The sequence below is a fragment of the Choloepus didactylus genome, chromosome 2, assembly GCF_015220235.1.
Source record: "Choloepus didactylus isolate mChoDid1 chromosome 2, mChoDid1.pri, whole genome shotgun sequence".
NCBI lineage: Eukaryota > Metazoa > Chordata > Mammalia > Pilosa > Megalonychidae > Choloepus > Choloepus didactylus.
Genome location: NC_051308.1, coordinates 147,970,720 through 147,993,377, shown reverse-complemented (window position 1 = coordinate 147,993,377; position 22,658 = coordinate 147,970,720). Strand labels below are relative to the sequence as shown.

General features: G+C 34.2%; 1 protein-coding gene across 4 annotated transcripts in view; it reads right to left on the bottom strand.

Annotated features, from left to right (window-relative positions):
• ARHGAP29 (Rho GTPase activating protein 29) overlaps nucleotides 1-22,658 on the bottom strand; it is a 73,865-nt gene that overhangs the window by 5,714 nt on the left and 45,493 nt on the right. For 3 of the 4 annotated variants that reach the window (XM_037826596.1, XM_037826597.1, XM_037826598.1), the window contains 15 exons: nucleotides 21,923-21,971; nucleotides 21,373-21,510; nucleotides 20,489-20,553; nucleotides 19,947-20,057; nucleotides 19,774-19,854; nucleotides 19,414-19,602; nucleotides 18,534-18,671; nucleotides 10,215-10,372; nucleotides 9,544-9,683; nucleotides 9,158-9,262; nucleotides 7,131-7,229; nucleotides 5,671-5,810; nucleotides 5,187-5,375; nucleotides 4,769-4,906; nucleotides 2,668-2,900 (listed from right to left, as the gene is read on the bottom strand). In XM_037826596.1, the coding sequence (XP_037682524.1) occupies nucleotides 2,668-2,900; nucleotides 4,769-4,906; nucleotides 5,187-5,375; nucleotides 5,671-5,810; nucleotides 7,131-7,229; nucleotides 9,158-9,262; nucleotides 9,544-9,683; nucleotides 10,215-10,372; nucleotides 18,534-18,671; nucleotides 19,414-19,602; nucleotides 19,774-19,854; nucleotides 19,947-20,057; nucleotides 20,489-20,553; nucleotides 21,373-21,510; nucleotides 21,923-21,971 (1,973 nt within the window). Of the gene's footprint in view, nucleotides 1-1,525; nucleotides 1,588-2,667; nucleotides 2,901-4,768; nucleotides 4,907-5,186; nucleotides 5,376-5,670; nucleotides 5,811-7,130; nucleotides 7,230-9,157; nucleotides 9,263-9,543; nucleotides 9,684-10,214; nucleotides 10,373-18,533; nucleotides 18,672-19,413; nucleotides 19,603-19,773; nucleotides 19,855-19,946; nucleotides 20,058-20,488; nucleotides 20,554-21,372; nucleotides 21,511-21,922; nucleotides 21,972-22,658 lie in introns of those variants that run through there. The other variant, XM_037826599.1, reaches the window with a different exon arrangement.

Sequence of the window (22,658 nt, the reverse complement as noted above, 5' to 3'; positions counted from 1 at the left end):
AAATGGCTTGCAGAAATCTGGGAAAAGGATACATTTAATCTCTTTGATTAAAATACTGACCACACACAAAACTGGGTTTCCTTAAATTACCTAGGATAAAATTTAGGTAGGTAGAAAGATCTACTGCAGTTTTACAAGTAAAAAAGAAAAATACCCCTAAAAATTACTCCCTTCTTGGTATACGGTACATCATCTCAGGTCCTAAACTGAAAACCTACACGTTATTGTTAATTTCTCTGGTATTGCCAACAGCTAGCCTTCAAGCCTAGTTGACTCTCTCTCAAAGATCTCTGTGTTCTTTTTTTTTTTTTAATTCATTTTTATTGAGATATACTGCATGCCATGCAATCATACAAAGCATACATTCAATTGTTTACAGTACCATTATATAGCTGTGTGTTCATCACCAAAATTAATTTTTGAACATTTTCATTACCACACACAAAAATAATAAGAATAAAAATTAAACTGAAAAAGAACAATTAAAGTAAAAAAGACCACTGGGTGCCTTTTTTTTTCCATTTTTCTACTCATTCATCCATACACTGGACAAAGGGGAGTGTGGTCCATATGGCTTTTCCAATCACATTGTCACCCCTCATAAACTACATTTTTACACAATCATCTTCAAAATTCATGAGTTCTGGGTTGTAGTTTGATAGTTTCAGGTATTTACTGCTAGCTATTCCAATTCATTAGAACCTAAAAAGGGTTGTCTATATTGTGCGTAAGAATGCCCACCAGAGTGACCTCTTGGCTCCTTTTGGAATCTCTCAGCCACTGAAACTTATTTCATTTCCTTTCACATCCCCCTCTTGGTCAAGAAGATGTTCTCCACCCCACGATGCCAGGTCTAGATTCCTCCCCAGGAGTCATATTCCACATTGCCATGGAGATTCACTCCCATGGGTGTCAGATCGCATGTAGGGGGGAGGGCAGTGATTTTACCTGCCAAGTTGGCTTAGCAAGAGAGAGAGGGCCACATCTGAGCAACAACGAGGCATTTGGGAGGAGGCTCTTAGGCACAATCATAGGCAGGCCTAGCCTCTCCTTTGCAGCAACAGTCTTATCAAGGGCAAGTCCCGTGGTAGAGGGCTCAGCCCACCAAACCATCAGTCCCCTATGTCTGTGAGCACATCAGCAACCATCGAGGTGGGGAAGTCCAACACCCCTGAATTCACCAGCTCCTCAAGGGGGCTCTGCATATTTTTTTCGTTGTTTTTTGTTTGTTTTTAAATTAACTATATCAAAATAAATAAATAAATAAAAATTAAAAATGAATTAAAAATTAAAAAAAAAATACAGTAGAAAAACATTTCTCATTCCCACAGCTCTGGCCTTCCTTCAGGCTTTTATTTCCATGACTGTTTTCAATGATATATGAATTGTAACAAAGGCCTCATTTCTACCCATTCTCCATTTTCTTTAAATACATTTTTTTATTGTGAAATTTAACATATATACATAACAGTGATAATTTTCAAAGTACGATTTAACAAGCAGTTAGAGAGCAAACTCCAAGAATGTGATGGGTTACAGTTCCACAATTTCAGTTATTTCCTTCTAGCTGTTCTAATAGCCCAGCACCTAAAAAAAATATATTTAAATAAAGATTTAGTATTTGTAATCCTTTGTTGAATCCCATCTGCTGCTAGCCCTTCTTCCCATTTAATAACTTTCTCGATCTTCAGGGGTGTCTAGGCCGAGACCGCCCTAACTCATTCATCTTTAAAGGAGTGTCGACATTATGGGGAAGAGGGTGCATCTGGTTGTTGTTCTTAAAGAGGCTCTTGCCTCTAGGTTTTAGGACTTGACTGGCATAGGAACACTCTGGCGTATTTAAGTTTCTGAGAGATTAATTAGTGAGTGAAACTTTTACAGAATCTCAGATAGGGACCTAGGTTTTCTGCATTACTGTTGATTAGGGCTTGGCATACTGTGCCCGTTTGGGATATCTAGCTGGAGCTTGCACAAGAGTAACCTCCAGGAGAGCCTCTCCATTTTGCTGATCTAAAAGGCAAATCTGAGTACAATAGTTTCTTGCTCAAAATTCTTTAATGAGTACAGAAGGAAAATGGTTAATTCATCTGCCAGGTATACAAGACTTTGTTCTTCATGATCAGTCTAGCTCACTTCTTTCTAATGCTTGCTATATTCTAGCCAAACCAAATTATTTAAAGTTCCCAAATGCAAAATTGCTCTCTTCTGTCTGTGTCCATTACCCTCTGCCTGGAAGGCTCTTCTACACATACTTTGTCCATGAGACCACTACTCAGTTCTTCAAGTTTAGTTCAAGGACCACTTCCTCTGAATTGGCCCTCTCCCCTGATCTCCTTCTGTTGTCTTTCTCCCCTAATCTTCCTGTTCCTCTGCATGTTGTGCATAGCTCCATTAGAATAGGATGACTCTGCGCTGTGCATGTCTGTTGGTCTGTCTTCCCAGCCAATGAGCACAACAGATGAAAGAAACCTTATGTTTTTTGGCCTTGTTTCCCCAGCCAGAGACTGGCCCGTAGAAGGCATCTGAGGGAAAATTGTCTGCACGAAGACATATTCAATGTCTCCCTTGCCTTAACATGTATTTGAAATGAAATATTCACTTCACCAACAACAAAAAACACAAATTGATTTTCCATCCACTAATGGACTTCTTATATAAAGTTCTTACCGCTTAAGATGTACTATGAGGTAATGAAGGCTGTTAAAATTTGATGGTGGCAACTGACGTAAAAGGTCCTTGCTTTTTAAAAGAATACGGTTTATTTCTATACATGCAGTAGGCCACTTTTTGTCCTCAAGGCCAGTCTTCTTTATCTCTTGGTCTTCATTTACTTGTTGAATCTCTTTTGCAAGGTCTATAAATTCCTTGTACAGTCGGAATAAAATAAATGGTTCTGGGAGCTAAAGAAATAAAATTACAGTAGGAATATCATACTATCTAATTTATTCCTGTTAACAAACTATTATTGACAGCTGCTGAATGGTTTAGCATACCCATTTAGATTAACAAGATTTAAGGTCAATCCATGTTTACAAATATACCTATGTTTCCTACAGATGTGATCTATAAAGTGAATCTGAAACAGTGCCACAGAGTTTATCGATATTAAAAATGAATTCAATGATAATCAGCAAAAAGCTAGACCTAAAACTGCATGATGGCACTTAAAAACTCTGATATGTATCCTATACCAATTATAGTAATTACAAAGTTAGAGTGATTTTCAACTGTTTTATTGAAATAAACCCAGGATAATGCATATAATAAGTCAAATTATCTAGGAAAGTTTATCTTTTCAATTTTATGAGTTTTGGGGAGACAGAAAGAACAAAATGATGCAGGGCTTTTATGTTTTACTTGGGCCAAATTGAAGATCAGCACTGGACAACATGGCCTATAAGAAAGAAACTATCAATTTCATTTATGTAATCTAAATATATTACCTAAATTGTCACCCATAACTCAAAAGAAAATGTTCCTTTCTCATCCTATTAAACGGCATGCCCACTGACCACTGGCATAACTGGTTTCAATGTTTCCACTGTGCAGCCATGGAAAATACAATATTCCTCTGCTTGGGTGATGTCCTGTATTGTCTGCAGTTAGAGGAAGTGCCCTCTCCATTTTTCTCCATTACTGGTGTTGCATCACTGGTCCTAGAGAGGAGAAGCCCTGAGATTCACTTCCACCTCCACCACTCTGGAATCTGAAGCAAGTCACTTAATCTCGTGAACTTCAGGTTTCTCATGTGGTGAAGAAGAAAAATGAAGGCCACTCCCTACTCCCTAATATTCTCCAAGAATTCAGCATGCCTTCCCACACTAAAGTCTTGGTCCCACAATATTCTTAAGACAGATTGAGAGCTGACAGTATCAATTCCAATTAATTTCCTTTCCCTGAGTGCCTAGAAAAGAAAAGATGACTCAGTGTGAGAGCAATAGGACTTGAGAGATTGATATGTGGAGGATTCATCACTAAGATGCTCTCTGCCATTACAGTTTCCTTTTCACAGGAGGACAGTGTGCCAGCTGAGCTTGGCCCAGAATCTTTTTCTACTTGGCAAACCCTCCATGATGTCACTAAGGTATTCCATTTCACCTCAGAGAAGTGTTTTCTTTGGATCCACCCCTGCAAACTGCAGGTACAGTCGTAAGCACAGAAAGAGAAAATATGGAACAGCTCACTCCCCCGACCTTGTTCCTGCTGGACTTCCATACCCAGCTCACCTCTACTATGGCCTCCCATGATAACTATTTTAAAACCTCAACTAAGGGAAAGCCAGACTATGATCCAGACACTGTGCAACTTACCAAATGGTGTCAATTTTGTCTTTCCTTGCAAAGCTAAGTTTCTGTTTTCTGCTCAGTTTTCCAAAACTTAAGGATACATTGTTTAGGAATAAACAACAGATATATAAACTATTAAGAAAAGAGAGGGAGTGACTAACATAGTTAGGAAAGACCTCTGGAGTGACGTCGCAGCCTGAGAACAAGGAGGAGCAGATAGGGACGACTTTTCTAATACAGTGCAGTAAAATGTACTATTTCTTTAAGCTGGGTGATGAGAAAATGATGGTTGCTTATTATTCTCCTTTTTATAACTGTATACGCATATTTATATACCCTTTGATATGTGTATGAATAATTAGAAGGATATCAATATAGTCTATGCCAATAAAAACATGTGTTAACAAATTTTATCAGCCAAATACAAATCATATTTTTGCTTTTTTCAATAAAATGGTAGATCTCAAGGACAGAAACTTCACCTGTCGAAGGTATAATTTCAAAACGTCACAGATGTCATGTGAACTGAATTCTGAAATGTCTACCAAGTGCATTCCATTTTCAAATGCCTGGCAAAGTTTCTCAGTTTTTATTTTATTTCCAGATACACGATATATGCCCTAGAAAGAAGGGGAGAAAGTTAGTAAAATTCTGCTTTAGTACAAATAGCCAAATGCAGATATAGAAATGCATTTGATATGTCTATTTTAATTTTTATTAGTATTTTAGGGAAAAACACCTAGTTAAGGCCAAATGAGGTATAGTTGCCAAATAAATCCAAATAAATCAGGTTACTTATGAAAAATCAAGAGCATTTTTCTTTAAAGTTCCCTTTCCATTAAAACATATCACACAAGCATCTATGTTTTTAAAGTTTTCATTTTAAGAATTAAAATGTACCTGAAGACACAATGCTCTATTTTCAATCTCTGAGGCACATATTTTGAGTATAAATGGGATGCCATCTGGTTCCTTCTTGGCAACTTGTGTGAATTCTGCTCCAAATAAGTGTATTTTACTTGGCAGTTTCTGATGACCACAAATGATGACTAAATTTTCCAAACATTTTCGGTGACAGACCAACAGACACTGCAAGAAAATGATAGTTTACAACTGGTTAATTCACCTTAAAAGCATTTACAACTGGGCAAACTATAGGCAAAGTGGTAGTGTAAGAAAAATGAGTTTAAAGGTATTATTTGTGGTGTTTTCAATGCATTTGTAAACAGGAAAAGTAAATGTAAAATTATAGAGGATAAACTGTGGCATAACTTATTAAAAATATATTTGCAAAAGATCCTAATCAGTAAAATTAAGAAATTAAGAACAAAAAAGTATAAGGCATGAAGCATAGAGGGGCTACTGCAGTTCCTTAAGGTCCTACCTCTTCACACTCAACACCTTGGAAAACTACAATGCTTTCACAATCCCTACACTTAGTGGGGGATCTCAATTTACGAAACTTGTGGGTAACAGCTGCCTTCGACATCAATGTTTTCTTAAATGTTCCAAGGGAACTGGGACCTGAAAACAGATATATGTCAGTATAGAAGAAATGTAAGGTGATGGAAAAATTACACCATAAAACTGCATTCTGAATAATATTTTGAGTTTCCAATCATTCACATATTACAAGAAGCTATTAATTTTAGTTTGTAACAACAAAAATAAAGCAATGGTAGTACAACATTGTGAATGGAAATAACAGCACTGCAATACATATGTGAATACAGTTAAAGAGGGAAAAGTTTAGGTTACATATACGGTAATAGAATTAAAAAATATCCATGGAATGGCCATACATAACCCTAAGTTAAACCATGACTATACTGCAGAGTACAATTGTAAAAATGTGCTTTTATCAATAGTAACACATGTACCACACCAATGCAAGGTGTTGGTAATAGGGTGGTGTATGAGAAATCTGTATTTTATTCATGCTTGTTCTGTAAACTCACAACTTCTCTAGTTGAAAAAAAAGTACCTAATTTATAGACTTCTTACAAAGCACTCATTTATCAAATGTTTTAACAATGTGTAAAAATTCACCACTAAACTAATAACTTCTAAAACAGCATGGCATAATGTTTTCAGAATCAGTAAATTTACAGTTACTAATATGCCCTTTATAGTTTTGGGAAGGGAGTTACATAGGTGGTGTCACATGCTCAGAAAAAGCTCTATAAATGTTTTTAAAAAATAGCTGTAGAAGGTTATTTTATCAGTATTATTTGCAGTAAAGGGAAAACTATTTTTAATTTATTATAAAATTACAGGTCATACTTGCTCATTACACACCAATATACTACTGGAGGTCACATATTCCATTATTTACAAAATGATGCCAAAATTGGTGTCTGGAAATCTCAAATTTACAAAACTAACTTTATAAATTCAATTCAAGTCATTAAGGTACTTTTATTTCCTTTAACATCCATAACTGTCTTTGTCCTCAAGAAGTATACTTGTTTACATTTCCTGCCTAGTTTCTTACACTGTTTCTTTTGAAGAGGCTCTTCCAGAACTTCTCTTGCATTACAACCTTTTTAACATTAAGTAATTGCATTACGTTTATGAACTATCTAGCCTGCTATTTTAGCACCAGTCCAATATCTTTTAGATCTAGTAGTTGTACTGCTTATTTTTATATTTTTATTTGTAGTACTCTACTAATACGTTGTCAACCTCTACTTGAACATTTTTTTGGAATATACTTAAGTCATTATGACGTTTTTTGTATAAAGTACAGCAAAGTAATGATTCTTCAGATTATACTATTTTCCTAATATCATGTAGTGCTACTGATTCAACTGGTTAGTGGGAACTTGATTCATGTAACAATACCAGCTTCTGAAGGAGACGGTGGTTCTCTTTCATCTAAATCATCGGCAGAAGACATGGTTCCACTAGATGGAGTTCGTGGTAATTTTCGATGAAAGTCTCCTAAAAGGAAATTGTGATACAATTATTTGATTATTTGTTTTACAATTTTAGAAATGGTAATAGCATTTTTGGAATAACAAAGATCATACTATTTTATTAATGTCAGTGTACAAATTTGCTTCCATTCTCAGACTTGGGACACAGGGAAAGTTGATAATTATTCCTGGAAACAAAAGAGTATTTAACCAATTCTGACTTTTCCAAATAGTTTTAAAAATTGAGGGTCACATATCTGAATGACATCTTACTGCCAACTTCTGATGATAAGTATTAGGTTGTAACCTCCACAAAGACAGAGAGTATTTTCTACTTAAGTCTTTTCTCTATTACCTGACAGAGAGGCTCGCACAATGGAAAAGGTGTTAGATTTTGATGAGTTACGTTATAAAGAAATATATACAGTGTAACCTAAAACTTTCTAAAATATATAAAAAATCAAAACACAGCAATACAATAGTAACATCATATTTATGTTACTAGAAAGATAGCAGACTTGGAACTAGGAACAACAGCCCAGTGATCCCTGGTGGGGAGCTGAGACCACAGGGTGCAAGCCTGTCAGCAAATTGCACTGCTGTGTGTAGCAAAGCACTAGAGGAAACAGACCGACTAGGTAATGAGGTTTCTTTGCTCCCTGCTGATATTAACTAACAAGGCTACAGGTAAGTGGAAGAATTCACTTCACTTTAACTCAAAGTCTTCATGGTTAGAAACAGCTTTATAAATGATGTAAACCAGTATCCTCTACCCAAAAGGAATTTTCTTGACAATATATTTAAAAGCTGTACATCTAGTTTTTGCTTTGAATGTGTCATGAATGACTGAGAAATCATGAGGTAACATGTTTCACTTTTGAACTTGTCTAAGTATAAAACAGCTTCCTTATCTTGAGCAGAAATCTGCCTCCCTATAAACCCCAGCTTTTGGTCATCTTTTTTCTCAAAGGAACAGACAAGCATTCTAACTCTAATCCCTTTTCACTTCCATGATTTGTAGAAAGCTGTCATGTTCCCCAGTTTTCTTCTTTTTCAGGTAAAGCACCCCAAGTTTTCACCCATTTACCATGTGACTCTGTTTCTAGATTCTGGCCATTCTCTATCTTGTTCAGCTCCAGCCTCACCTTTCTCAACCCCACATTCACTATAGGTCACTAATCTCTTGTCAGTTACAGTTCTTCAACAGTTCTTGAACAGGTACTTAGTGCTCAATCCCCAACCTCAACACATGTATTTTACATTCTTTTTAAATTATACATTGAATTATTACATGATATACTTCAACGATGACTTCAATGTGATCACAAGAGCGTCTGATAGCACTGGGGAAAAACCTGACTAGCTCTGGCCTCATTATTTTTTGAAGAACCTCATCAGACAAAACAGCAGCACTTATCCTGCTTCTGTGATGATCATGAGACAGTCTTTATTGAAGGACCTTAATGCAAGTTTTAACAAATTAACAAGAATAACTAATGACAAGCATAAGAATTTGCATATAGCAAATTAACTAAAAATAACCCAAGTATCCATTTTAAAAGATGTATGAAAGAAGTCACAAAAGAACATAATGATGTCATTTGTACAATGTTCAAAGGAGGGCAAACCTCAACTATATATATATATGTAGTCAAAACATGAAGAAAAACTAGAAAACGTTAACAAAATTCAGGATGGTGGTTTCTTCTAGTGGGATATAGGACACAATGTGATCAAGGAAGGGTATACAGGGAGCTTCTAAGATACTGAGAATGCTGAATTTTAAGCTGGGTAGTGAGTACTTGCGGGTTTGCTGTATTATTTTTCTTTAAACTGTACATACATATGAATATACTCTTCCATATGTACGAACATTTCAAGAGAAAATAAACTCATTAAAGATATTTTAATCTTTCATTGATTTTTCACTGTTAGACTTATATATTTATGTACCTGGACTTATAGATTCCGAATCCAGAGATCTAGATTCACTGCTCCCTCCGGTACTCTCAGAGTCACTAAACATCCCAAATGTCCAGGACCTTATAAAAGAAGGACCTTTAAAAGAAGAAAAGAGTTAATGTCAAAACTTAGCTACAGATGGATCTCATACAGCAAAATGCTAATATTATATAAAATGAGACACAGTCAATTTTCCTTAACAGTTACCAATTATCTACTATTAGACAAGCAATATGCCTGTTATAGCGTCAATATGGCCTTATAAAGCTACAATTCCAGACCTCATTTTTAAATTCTGAGCTGTAACTAATTTTACAATCACATTTCAATAATTTGCTCTTTCATAAATTAGTGCTTCCTTTAATGTGAAAAGCTACCTGTTATATCCGCACTGTTAGAACATCTGTCCTCCTCAATTTTATTTGAATTGTCAGGAAGGCGCACAACATCTTCTAAATAGTCACAATGTCTGAATCCAGAAGTTTGGGGACTATATTTAACCTGTTTATTTATATTCCTAAGAAAAACCCAAGTAGAAATTAACACTAAGAAAATGACTATCATTCTATTTTGCTCTATTTTCACAAAAATCTGTTAATGAACATAGAGTAAACTATTAAGTACACATCATATTATATTGTTCAACTTCTTACAGGAAATGTGAATAACACCTTTAGTTTTTGTACCTATTACGAGTGAAACATGGATGAGAGTAGCAGAGGTAGTCAGTAATTTAAGTCATGTTTAAAATATTCTATAATCTCCATGAAAAATGTAGGATAAATTCTAAGTATGGTTATGATTTGCCATCTCAAAGGATTTTTAGATCTCCAAGAACAGAAGTCAGTGTCAAAATAGAAAGCATTATTCTTGAATTATATCTATTCCTTAAAAATTCCTACTTAGAAACCATTAAATAATATTCAGAATATTCAAAAAGATTAGAAGCCAATTCTGCCACTGTTAGAAAAGACACTTCTTATACTGGACAGGCACTTAGCAATAAATGTTTTATCTCCTGTAATTTTCTCTATACATTAATCCTTACCCATCAACTTTTTCTTTTTCATTTGTATTTGTACCCTTGACAAATTCAGTGTACTCCTGGCCTGGGTCATACAGTTTGGCACTCTCACAAAGAGCCTGTAAATTGCTTGCGAGGGAGGCAGCCTGCAGGTGCTGCATCTGGAAAAGGTTAACTGTTACCTGTGGTCACGGACAGAGACAAAAGGCGAAGTCACTTGTGATATACAGAATTCTACGGAAACAGACAATTATTTCAAGTAACAGCACCAATAAAAGGCCATACACTAAAGCATATGACACTGAATATCACTGCGTTCCTACTCTGTGGATTTACATGGTGTAAGGTCTAGATGAGGAAAAAACAAGTTTCAATCTCATATCCATGATAAGTCATTTCCAGCAAAACTGGCATTAACCTGAAAAGTTGAAAAGTACAATCATATTTCTCTACTGGTTCACACTTTCAGGAAATAGGTGTACTTTTGAGGATCCAAAACACTCAACTCTGATGGCCTGACCACAACAGTCTAAACTCTTCATAGGTAAAAAATACTGGGGAAAAATTCCAATCAAAGCCCTATTATTTTGACTGTTTCCACTTTATCAATTCTATAAAAATAAAAATGCTTCATTATTTATATTCAATATACCCTGCAGTACTATTTTTATTATTAGTTATTTTATTGAAACTATTAAAAATACAGTATCCTACTAAGTTTCTACAAGTGCTTAAATATTACCACAACTATTACTTGTAATACCAACAATAGCAATAATAGCTGGTATTTATCAAGTGCTTACAACATGGGAGACCCATGGGTACCTCTTAGAATGTGGAAGACATGTTTTAGAAGGGCAGTCAACCAAGGATCCGTAAAGGAAAATATTAAGAATTTTGATTAGAAAGTTAATATTTTCAAATACATGTTTGAAATAAAGAATTTCCATAAGATAAGGGAGAAAGTTTTTTTAAAATGTGACAGACCCATAGGAGAAAGTATTTGTAACACACACATACACTAGATAATTACTCTACTGTAACAGGTGAGCAGTCCCTGCACATTATTCATTTTATTCCAAATATTTGCATGCCTACTTAGACCAGCAATTCTCCTAGAATTTGGGTATCTAGCAGGAAACAAAGAGATGAGGCCTCAGCCCTCAAGGAGTTTATGTTCTCCTGACAGTGGTGGTGGAGAGAGGTAAGAAATCAAGTAAACCAATAAGATAACTTCTGGTACTGAAACTGCTATGAATACAATAAAATAATGAATCTCCAAATGTCCTTCTGTCTGCATTGCCAAGCATCTCCAGGTGTCAGCATCTGTATCAGTTCTTGAGCTCTCTAAAGTAGTCCAGTGAACTAATCAAGTTCCACCCTGAATGGCGGAGTCCATGCCTCCATGGAAATAATTCAGAGTTTTTACCGACAGTTGAGTGGGTCACATCTTCATGGAAACATTCAATCAAAAGGTTATACCCTAATCAAGAGTAATAAGTCTGCCCCCACAAGATTGTATTAAAGAACATGGCTTTTCTGGGGGATGTAATATATACAAACTAGCACAACTTCCTCTATAAAAATAGTAAGCATTTTAAAAAAAGATTTATCTACAAAATTTGGAAACTACTTATTTACATTACACCAAATAAAAGGAAATCATAATCACTGGGTCAAATGATATCACTTTTTAAGAGGGATATAGAAAAACAATATTGCAGGCTGGTGAGAGAACTTAAAATACGTCCCATGAAGAAAAGTAACCAGATTAAGGGGTGTATAGTCTTGAAAAAAGATCTAGAGGAGAAAAAATAATTATCTCTAAATACTTAATGTATTGTGTGGGAGAAGAGGGATTTTATCAATACAGTATCACCTGAAAGATGCACAAGAAAATAAATATTTGTAGCTTGATAAAAACATATTAACGGTTAGAGTTGTTCAAACCCAGGTTGAATAATTATTCAGCAAGATAAAATATTTAAGAGTACAAATTCTGAAGTTGTTTGACCATATTCTATCCATGTTTATAAGCTGTGTATTGGCTGACCCCTATCAACATATTTATAACTTCTCTAACCCTAGTGGTTCTGAAAGATTAATGTGCAAATGAATTAATTAACTTGGGAATCTGATTCTGTAGGTCTGGATTGTAACCCAGGATTTCTCATTTCTTACAGGTTCTCAAAGTAATGCGAATATGACTGGTTCAAGGAAAACATTTTCAGAAGAAAGGCTTTCTAAACTTCAGTTTCCTCATCAGTACAATGGAGGTAAAAACAATTATACTTTCTTGAAAGATTTTGTGGGGATAAATGAGTTAAAGTAGGCAAGAGCTTAATGCACTGGCAGACACACATACTGAATTCTGGCTACTATCAGCTATTGTTGGAGGTGAAAGGGATTTATGTCAAAGGTAAACAGTTCACCTAATGGACTTATATTGTAATTTTTTATCCTGACATTTTATAATTCTTTTAAATCATCGTATTAAAATTGATTCAAGACATTAATCACATATTAATCAAAATTTGATAAACGAATGAGATAAAACTTTAAACACTCAAAAATACTCTAAGAAGGGGCTATGATTCAGATGGAATAAGCTTACCCCATCCAATCTCCTAGTGAATTAAACTAAAAGGCCTGGAGAGGATGCAGGGATTGGTTGTCTGAGGACTCTGAGAAGTAAATGGTAGCAGGTGAATGTGGAAGGAAATGAGAAGTCAAGGTATGATTGATCCAGTGCTATGCTTCCTGGTGCTTTTGTTTTTTGGCTACCATATTTCCCAGGCAGTACCACGGTCGATACTCAAAGAAAGCCCAGTTCCCAGAACTTCAAACTGAGGGTGGGCAGAAAGAGCCCCAAGGAGAGCCTCCTGTGTCTGGCCTGAGGAATGGGAAGGAAGTGGGGACATGTGACTGACAAAAGTGGGGGAATCTGGTGGTTTCTCTTGTTTTTATCTTCTGCCCTAAGCCTCAAGCAAGCCCCAGTCCCTAAGATGTAATCCTGCGGCAGCAGCAGGTGGCAGCGGCTGCTGAACAGACACCTAAAATTCTGAGGGAGGAGAATCCTTCTCTATGACTAGAGGAACTGTGGTGGAAGAGTGAGGGGTTTGAAATCCCTGGTGCTCATTTCTCTTCATCCTCCCTCTGCTTGGCCCTGGAGACAATCCAAATGTGGGATTGGAGTAGAGCAGGGAGACTACAGCCTCAGTTTCCCAGCCATAGGACCTGGAAGAAAGTCACACCTAAGAGCCAGAGAATGAGCCTAACTATAATCTAACCTAATTGCTGAAATTTTTAAAAAGAAATTAATATCTTCTATAGGTTACAAATAAGACCCAGAGTAACCCAGAGTAATATTGAAAATGTCCCAGACGTTATCTAAAAATTACTTGTCACACAAAGAACCAGGAAAATCTCAGCAGTCTGCAAGAGAAACAATAAACACACATCAATAGAGAAGACCCAGATGTTGGGATTTTCAAAGACTTTAAAAGCAGTTATTATAATGATGTTTTAAGAAGTAAGGGCAAACAATCTTCAAGTAAATGGAAAGACAGAGAAATAGAAATAAAAAAGAAAAAAGGAGATTTTAGAACTGAAATGTAAAACATCCAAAATAAAAACCTATTATATAGACTGTATTGAAAAATGGAGATAACCAAATTAAAACTCGGGTTACTTTAAGACGGATCAATGGAACAATACAAACAACTGGAAGAAAAGATTGAAAAAAAAATGAGATAATACCCTAGTTCTAATACGTGAGTTACCAGAGTCCCAGAAGAATAGAAGAAAAGAGTGTGCTACTGAAAGAAAGAATGGCTAAAATTCCAAATTTTTCCAGTCATAAAACTTCCAGATTTAAGAAGTTCAGTGAACCCAAAACAGGATAAACTCAACAAAATCCACACCCAGATACATCATAACCAAACTGATGAAAACTTAAGACAAAATCTTAAAAGTGGCGAAATAGAAGCACATTCCAACAGGGGAACAACAATTCAAATGACTATAGATTTCTCATTTGAAACTGTGGACACCAGCAGATAGTGCACCAACATTTTTCAAGTGTTGAAAGAGAAATACTGAATTCTGTATTCAGAATTTTATATCCAGTGAAGACTATCCTTCAGGAATAAAGGCAAAATGAAGACATTCTCAGACAACTAAGACAATCCATTGCCAACGGATCTGCTAAAAAAAAAAATGATCAAAGACATTCTTAAGACAAAAGGGAGATGATACAAGTGGGAAGGATGAAACGTCAGAAATTAAGGAAGAGTAAAAGAAATGTCTGGGTAAATATATTAGACTACTTTTCTCCTGTTAAATTCTTTAAAGTATGTATGACTTTTGAAAGCAAAAACTATGAAATTGTCTAGTGGGGGTTTCAGTGTACATAGATGTAATAAATGTATCAACTACAACTCAAAGCAGGGAGGAATAAAGAGACCTATATGGTGAGTGATAAAGTTTTGACATTCCACTTGAAGTGGTAAAATATTATTCTAAATAGACTGCTTAAAGTTGGTTATATATATTGCAATCTCTAGTGCAACTTAAAAACTCAATAGATAAATTAAAATGTAATTCTAGATAAATATTAATTTATCCAACAGAAAGCAGCAAAGGGGACACAGAAAAAGAAAAACAAAGGGTACAAACTTTGTAATAATAAAAATATAAAATTGTAGACCTAAATCTGAACATATATTTACATTAAATAAAATGGTGTAAACATTTGAATTCAGATTTTAAAAATAGATTTTTAAAGAAAAAAAATGAAAAAGGATACATCATGCTAAAATAATATAAAGAAAATAGACTAGCTATATATCAATATTAAATAGGCCAAAAAGTAAAAGAAAAATTAGCAGGATAAATAGAGACATTTCATAAGGATATGAACGATTCACCAAGAAGATATAACAATCAGTGAGCAGGCAACTAGCAACAGTTTCAAAAAAAATAAAGCAAAAACTAACAGAACTAAAAACATACACTTCAACACTCCTTTCTCAATAATTGATAGAAGTAAAAGATAAATCAAAAAAGATATAAAAGAAATGAACAACACTCTCAATCAACAAGAACTAATTGAACTAAAAAAACACAACAGCCAACAACAGAATACACATTCTTTTCAAGCGTACATGAAACACTCACCAAGACAGACAATATCCTGGGTCATCCCACAAAGCACAACAAATTTTAAAGAAGTGAAATGATACCAAGTATTTCTCTCCCCATAATAGAATTAAACTAGAAATCAGTATCAGAAAGATATCCAGAAAATCCTCAAATATGTAGAAATCAAACAACATACTTCTATATTATCCACAAGTCAAAAATTAAGCCTCAAAGAAAATTAAAAAGTATCTTGAACTGTACAAAAATTAAATTATATAATTTCAAAATTTGTGAGATGCAGATAGCCAGTGCTTTGAGGGAAATTTCAAGCATTAAAATACTTATAATAGAAAAGCAGGAAAGTCTCAATGAACAATCTAAGGTTCCACCTTAAGAAACTAAAAAGAAGAAAATAAACCCAAAGTAAGCGAAATAACAAAATCCAGAAATACAGTTGAAAAAAGAAAAATAGAGAAAATCAATGAAACCAAACCAAAGCTGTTTCTCTGAAATGATCAATAAAACTTATAAACCTCTAGTCCAACTGATGACAGAGGGAGAGACAAAGAAAGAGAGAGACAGAGAGGAGATACAAATTACCAATATTAGGAATAAAAGAGAGGGTATCACTACAGACCTCAAGACATTACAAGTATTTAAAGACAATACCATGAACAACTGTATGCACATAAATTTGACAATTTAGATGATACGGAACAATTCCTTGAAAGCCAAATTTACCCAACAAGAAATAATTAACTTGAATAGGCCTGTATCAAAGAAACTGAATATGTAGTGAAAAATCTTCCAAAAGAGAAAACCCCAAGCTCAGATGCTTTCATTGGCAAATACTACCAATAACCTTCAAAGGAGAAATAACACCAATTCTACTAAATCACTTCCGGAAAAGAGAAGGGAAGACTTCCCAAATCATTTCATGAGGTCAGAATTACCCCGATACCAAACACTAGACAAAAATGGTAAAAGAAAAGAAAACGATAAACCAATCTCCTTCATGAACAGAGAAGAAAAAGAAAAAAGTCCTTAACAAATTGAATTCAGCAATATATAAAAGGAATAATACATCATGACCAAGAGCGACTTATCCCAGTAACAGCAAGGCTGATCGACACTCAAATATCAGTTTGTTAATCCACCATATTAACAAACCAAAGAAGAAAAACCACATGCATAATCATAACAAATAATGCAGAAATCATTTGATAAAACCCAACATCCACTCATGATAAAACTCTCAGCAAACCAGCAAAAGGGGAAATTCCTTAACCTGATAAAGGGCAGCTTCAAAATACCTACAGCTATCATCATACTTAATGGCGAAAGACTGAATGCTTTCCCCCTAAGATAGAGAATAAGGCAAGGATGTCCTCTGTTCACTACTACTATTCAACAATACTGGAAGTCTGAGCAAGTGCAATAAGGTAAGAAAAAATAAAAGGGATAATGATCAGAAAGAAAGAAATAAAACACTCCCTATTTGCAAATGACATGATTTTCTATGAAAAAACAAACAAGGAAGCTACATAAAAGCTTCTAGAACTAAAAAGTGAGTTTTTCAAAGTTGCAGGAAACAAGGATCAGCATATACAAATCAGTTCCATTTCTAAATACTAGTAATGAAAATTTGGAATCTGAAATTAAATATATATGTATTGATACATGCACACATACACATAAATTATATTTATGTGAGTCTGTGTATCATTTACAATAGCGCCCAAAATAAATACATGCATACATGCATAAATACTTAGGTATAAATCTAACACAACATGTGCAAGACTTTTATGTTGGAAACTACAAAATGATGATTAAAAAAACCCAAAAATCTCAAAAAATGGCAAGACATACCATGTTCATTAATTGGACAACTCAGTATAGTTAATTCCAATCAAAATGCCAGCAGGATATTTTTTTGGTAGATATGAACAGGTTGAGTCTAACATTTTAAGGGAAGCCAAAGGATCTAGATAACTCAAAACAATTCTGAAAAAGAATCAAGTTGGAAGACTCACACTACTGATTTTAAGACTTACTATTAAAGCAACAGCAATAAACACAGTGAGATTTGGGCAAAAGGAGAGACAGATATATCAATGGAACAAAACAGAGAATCTAGAAATAGACCCAATACAAATACGGTCAACTGATTTTTGACAAAGATTCAAAATCAATTCAACAGAGATAGTACAGTATTCCTGGTGTTGGAACAATTGGACATCCATACACACTACATAAACTTCGACCTATAGCTCACACTTTATGCAAAATTTAACTCAAAATGAATTACATATCTAAATGTAGAACTAAAAAACGTTTAGTAGAAACCATAGGAGAAAATCTTTGTGACTTTGGGTTAGGAAATGTATTCTTTGACATGATAACAAAAGCATAAACTATGAAAGAGGAGATAAACTGTACTTCATCAAAATTAAAAACTTTTGCCCTCTGAAAGACAATGCTAAGAGTGTAAAAAGACAAGCTTCAGACTAAGAAAAATATTCATGCTCAACAATAAGAAAACAAATAATCCAGTTAAAAATAGTCAAAAGATCTGAACAGACACTTCACCAAAGATATACAGATGGTAAATAAACCTGTGAAAAGGTGCTCAACATCATTAGCCATTCTGGAAATGCAAATTAAAGCCACAGTTAGATATCATTGCATACTGTATTAGAACAGCTTAAATTAAAAAACAACTGACAATAACAAGAGCTATCAAGGATGCAGAACAAATGGAACTCTCACACATTGCTGGTTAGAATGAAAAATGGGAAACCATTCTGGGAAACAACTTGACAGTTTCTCGTTCATACAGTTTAACAAACATTTACCACACCACCCAGTAATACCACTAGGGATTTACCCTAGAAATATGAAAATTTATGTTCACACAAAAACTGGCAAATGAATATTTATAGCAGTTCTACTCATCATCACCTTAAACTGGAAACCATGAAAATGTGGGGAAAAGAGAGAAACAGATCAAAACATAACCCAAACCATGTAATACTATTCAAAATTTTTCTGAAAGCCAATTTTCAAACTCAACATGTCCCATTAATCTCTGAAACTAAATACTGCAATAAACATGGCTCATCAGGCATCTTTCTTCTCTACTGCAAATAGACTTTTTTTTTCTCCTCTTGCCTTCAAAAACTCAAGGAAATTACTTACAGCCTTAAGGGTAAGATCACATTGGAAAACAAGTTTTCGGAGTTTTGTCAAAATTTCTCGTTTGGTATTTTCTAGATCATTTCGTCTTTCTTCAACATTTGTCACACAAACTTTGTAGAGTTCATTTGCTTCTTCTACCTTCAGGAGTACCAGAGAAAGTATGTAAAATAGCAATGATCACTAGAATTTATATTTTAAAACAATCCTCATTGTAATAAAGTTAAATTTAAATAAAGGAAAAGCCTTATTTAAAATTCTGAAATAGTCTATAGTTTTAAAAGGAATATTTCTATAGATAACAATCTGTCTTGGTCAGAGTCATTTAAGTATTCATAACTTGACCTTAATGGATAAAGTTCATTTGTATCCATTACTTGACCTTAATGAATAAACAAGATTGATTTATAATTGTATATTGTCCATATAATCTTCTACAGAATTTATTTGGTTATCAAATTATATTTCCATAGATAATACAAAGCTTCAGCCTATCTTTTTATCAGGTGCTGGAATTAGCAGCACCTAATTATCTAAAAGGTGAACTTCCCAAACTACGAAATCAAAAATATTAAAATACTGCCTACTCTATGATACTTCTTTCACAACAAAAACAAAAATTCAAAAGATAAGCAAAAGTGTCTCGACATAGTGGTTCTCAGAATGCAGATCCCCACCACCAGCAGCAGCATCACCAGGGAATTTGTTAGAAATGCAAGTAGTTGGGCGGCCACCCTACTTAGTCAGAAATTCTAAGATTGGAGTCCAGTAATTTAACAAGCCTTTAAGTGATCCTGATGCAGGCTAAAGTTTGAGAACCAAAGCACCAATAGATTATTGCTAAGTCAATAATAAACTTGCAAATAACAGAAAACATCATTACTTTTTGAAGAGCCTCCTCTTCCAGCCTTCGCTTTTTTTCTAGTTGCTTGTTAAGATTTTTTACTAATCCTCCACTTGAGCAAAGATGCTCCTCCTCTGCACGAAACATGGAAGATTTTGCTTTTTCATACTCATCTTGACGTTGCATGCATAACAGTTTTGCCTTTTTAAGAGCAGTCTCTGTTTCAAGCTACACAGGGAAAAAAATGGCAAGGAGACCCTCATGTACAAGTTTCTTTAGCATATTCAGCAAGATGGTTAGGACAACATTTTAGAAAAACTATAAAGTAGATGCTTATATAATTACAGATGATTTTAGATTGTTCACAATTGGTACATGAATCCCCATTATAATACTAACCATTTTATTTTGTTGCAGTTTCCAGAGCTCTTTCATTTCTTTCCTTTGTTTTTCCATTTCATTTTTTCTTCCAAGTAAAGGCTGTAAGGACATTTTTTTTTTTAAAAAAAGCTATTTTCTAAAGGTACACTGTTACAAAAAATATTTATTTCTACATACAATTTACTTTTTACCTGCACAAATTTGTTGGCTTGTAGAGCAGCAATTGTTTGCTGTAAAACATGACTGCTCTCTATATCATTAAGAAGAGCATTGGTAAATAGAGTCTGCAGCGGCATAAACTCCTGGAAATTAAAATTGAAAAGTGACTTTTACAATAGAAATGATGTTATAGTTCCAGGCTCACACTAGTCGTCTTCAAAAAGAGGAACTCTCTTTTAAAGTGTAGACTATTTTTATCAGAAAAATGACTAGTCAAACATGACCATATGAGAAAAATACCAAAGAAAATTTATTAAAATAATTATAAAACGAGTTAACAAAATTAGAAACATTAAGATAATTAACATTAGTATAGAATTGTGAACCTTCCATTCTATCTTCCTAATGCAACTTTCATCTAAATTTAAAAGGATTTCATTTTGTCAATACGAGGATTAGCATTTAAGTTCTTTCCTATATCAACTACGTAATTTTCTGATTTTGCAGGGCACTATTGGAAGCTCATCTGAATAGTCTCTTGCTATAGAACACTAGACGTTCACAGAACACTTACCTGTAGTCCAATGTTAGCTCTAGTTGCCTCTGCCAACTTTACAATATTTCTAGTGGACTCCAATTCTGAAAAGGTCAAAGAAGGTATCAGAAGGTAAAATTAACTTATTTTTCCCCTTGATAAAGTTATTTGTAATTCCTCAGTTTAATCACAGACACTAGTCTGCATCATGATATAATGTAGAGATTCTTAATTTGAGATGACTTCAGAATCAACTGGAAAATTTTTTCAAAACACTCTTGGGAATGGCGTCTATACATGTGTACTTCCCTCTCTAAGGCTACTCATGTGATTCTGACAAGCATTCCCTATTGAAAGCAAATAATGTAGTAGAAAGAGCACAGGCTCTTTCTACTGTATACACATATAACATATGACCTTTGGCAAATCACCTAACTTAGCCATCTCAGCTGTAAAATGGGGATAATAATTCTTGTCCTGGCTACTTCCCAAGGATTTTGCAAGGATCAAATAACAGATGTGAAAGCATTTTGTCAACTGTAAAGCACTGGGGAAATATCGGCTTTAAGATGTTCTTTCTGTGCTTCCATTGCTAACACATCTATTGCTCCTTTTATCTCCTTTTATGGTATTTGACTTCATTTATTTTTACCCACTAGAAAATAACCTCCTTAAAGGCAGAACTTGAAAACAGTTCTGTTTGTCTTTGCATCTCCAGATCCAGTGGCTGGCCCAAAGAAAATGTTCAATAAGAACATTTAACACAAGAAGAATCATTCCTATTTCAAGTAGAGAAAATGGACAATAATTTTATTCTTACAATGAAATAGTCACTGATTTAAAATCAAATTACTCATAGTCTATAGAAAACAATTTAGGTCTTACACTCCAGAGTTAATTAGATGCCCCAAAGGGCAACTCACCCAGGTTAAGCTTCTTCTCAACCCATGAAACTATGTTCTTGGTATATTTTGACCATGTTTTGGTATATGATAAAGCCAGTTCTACAGAGCCAGTGTTCTTTAACAGCACACTGTCCAGTTCTATAGGAGAAAAATTTCCTAAAAATAAAGATATCAAGGGAAGTGTTAAATATGATCACATAATTCTAAACAAAGCAGCATTCAGATTCTAAGATACACTAGTAAAAAAAAAATACAAATGGCAAATTTATAATTAAAGAGTCACTGTTTAACCTTAAAATGGTTCCAAATTATCTTTTATGTCAATATGTATTTCTATTATTAATCTAGTTACAAGCCTTATATTATTCTTGATCAGTTTACATCATTAAATTATCTCTCTACCCTACGAGGTTTTTTCCTTAGTTTTATATGTAAAACTATATCATTTTATGTTTAAAATATCTGAATGCATTAGGTCACTATGCAGGAAGAGATTAAGAATTCCAAAACAATTTATCAAAAGTAATGCAAAAAATTTCACAAAATTTATAAGGACCTTGGGCATTACCTTTTTCATTGGATGAGTCCACCGATTCCATAGAAACGTTTTCAAAAGACTTACAACATGGAAGAAAATAAATTTAAAATTAGAGCAGAAGATAACAGATCTTTGCTTTAGAAATTTCTCCCAAATTTCAGTCTGACATAATTCCTGATAAAGAATTTCAAGTACTTAAAATTCAGAAGGCCCAAGAAGTCTGTTTAAATGCCAGGACATTTATAAGAATTATACAGCTTTTTACAGTAACAGTTCTCAAGGTTCAATAATGAAAAACCTTAATTGTGTTGCTATCAGCATTAGTTAACATTAATGAAACCATTCAAAACCTTAAATTTGCAGTTCCCAAAAATATTAGTCAGGAAATGAAAGAAGCAATCTAAATAGACTGCTATTTAAATAGAAGACATAGATTCTTCTATTCAAAACATCTCTTACCATTTTAGTATATGACATTTCTCTGAAAGTCTATTGGACAGCTTAGCCAGAACTTTCTGCAATGATAGAAATGTTCTATAGGTGCACCATTCAATGTGTAGCTATAGCTACATATCAGCTACTGAGCATTTGAAAAGCGGCCAGTGAGAATGAGAAGTTAATTTTTAATTTTATTTAATTTTAACTCAAAGAGTCACATGTAGCTAAGGGCTACCTTCTTATTGGGCAATGAAGGAAAACACCATCTACCAAGACTGTGAGATCTTAAATTTATCCATTTAGTTGAACAATGTTGTTTATGTAAGGA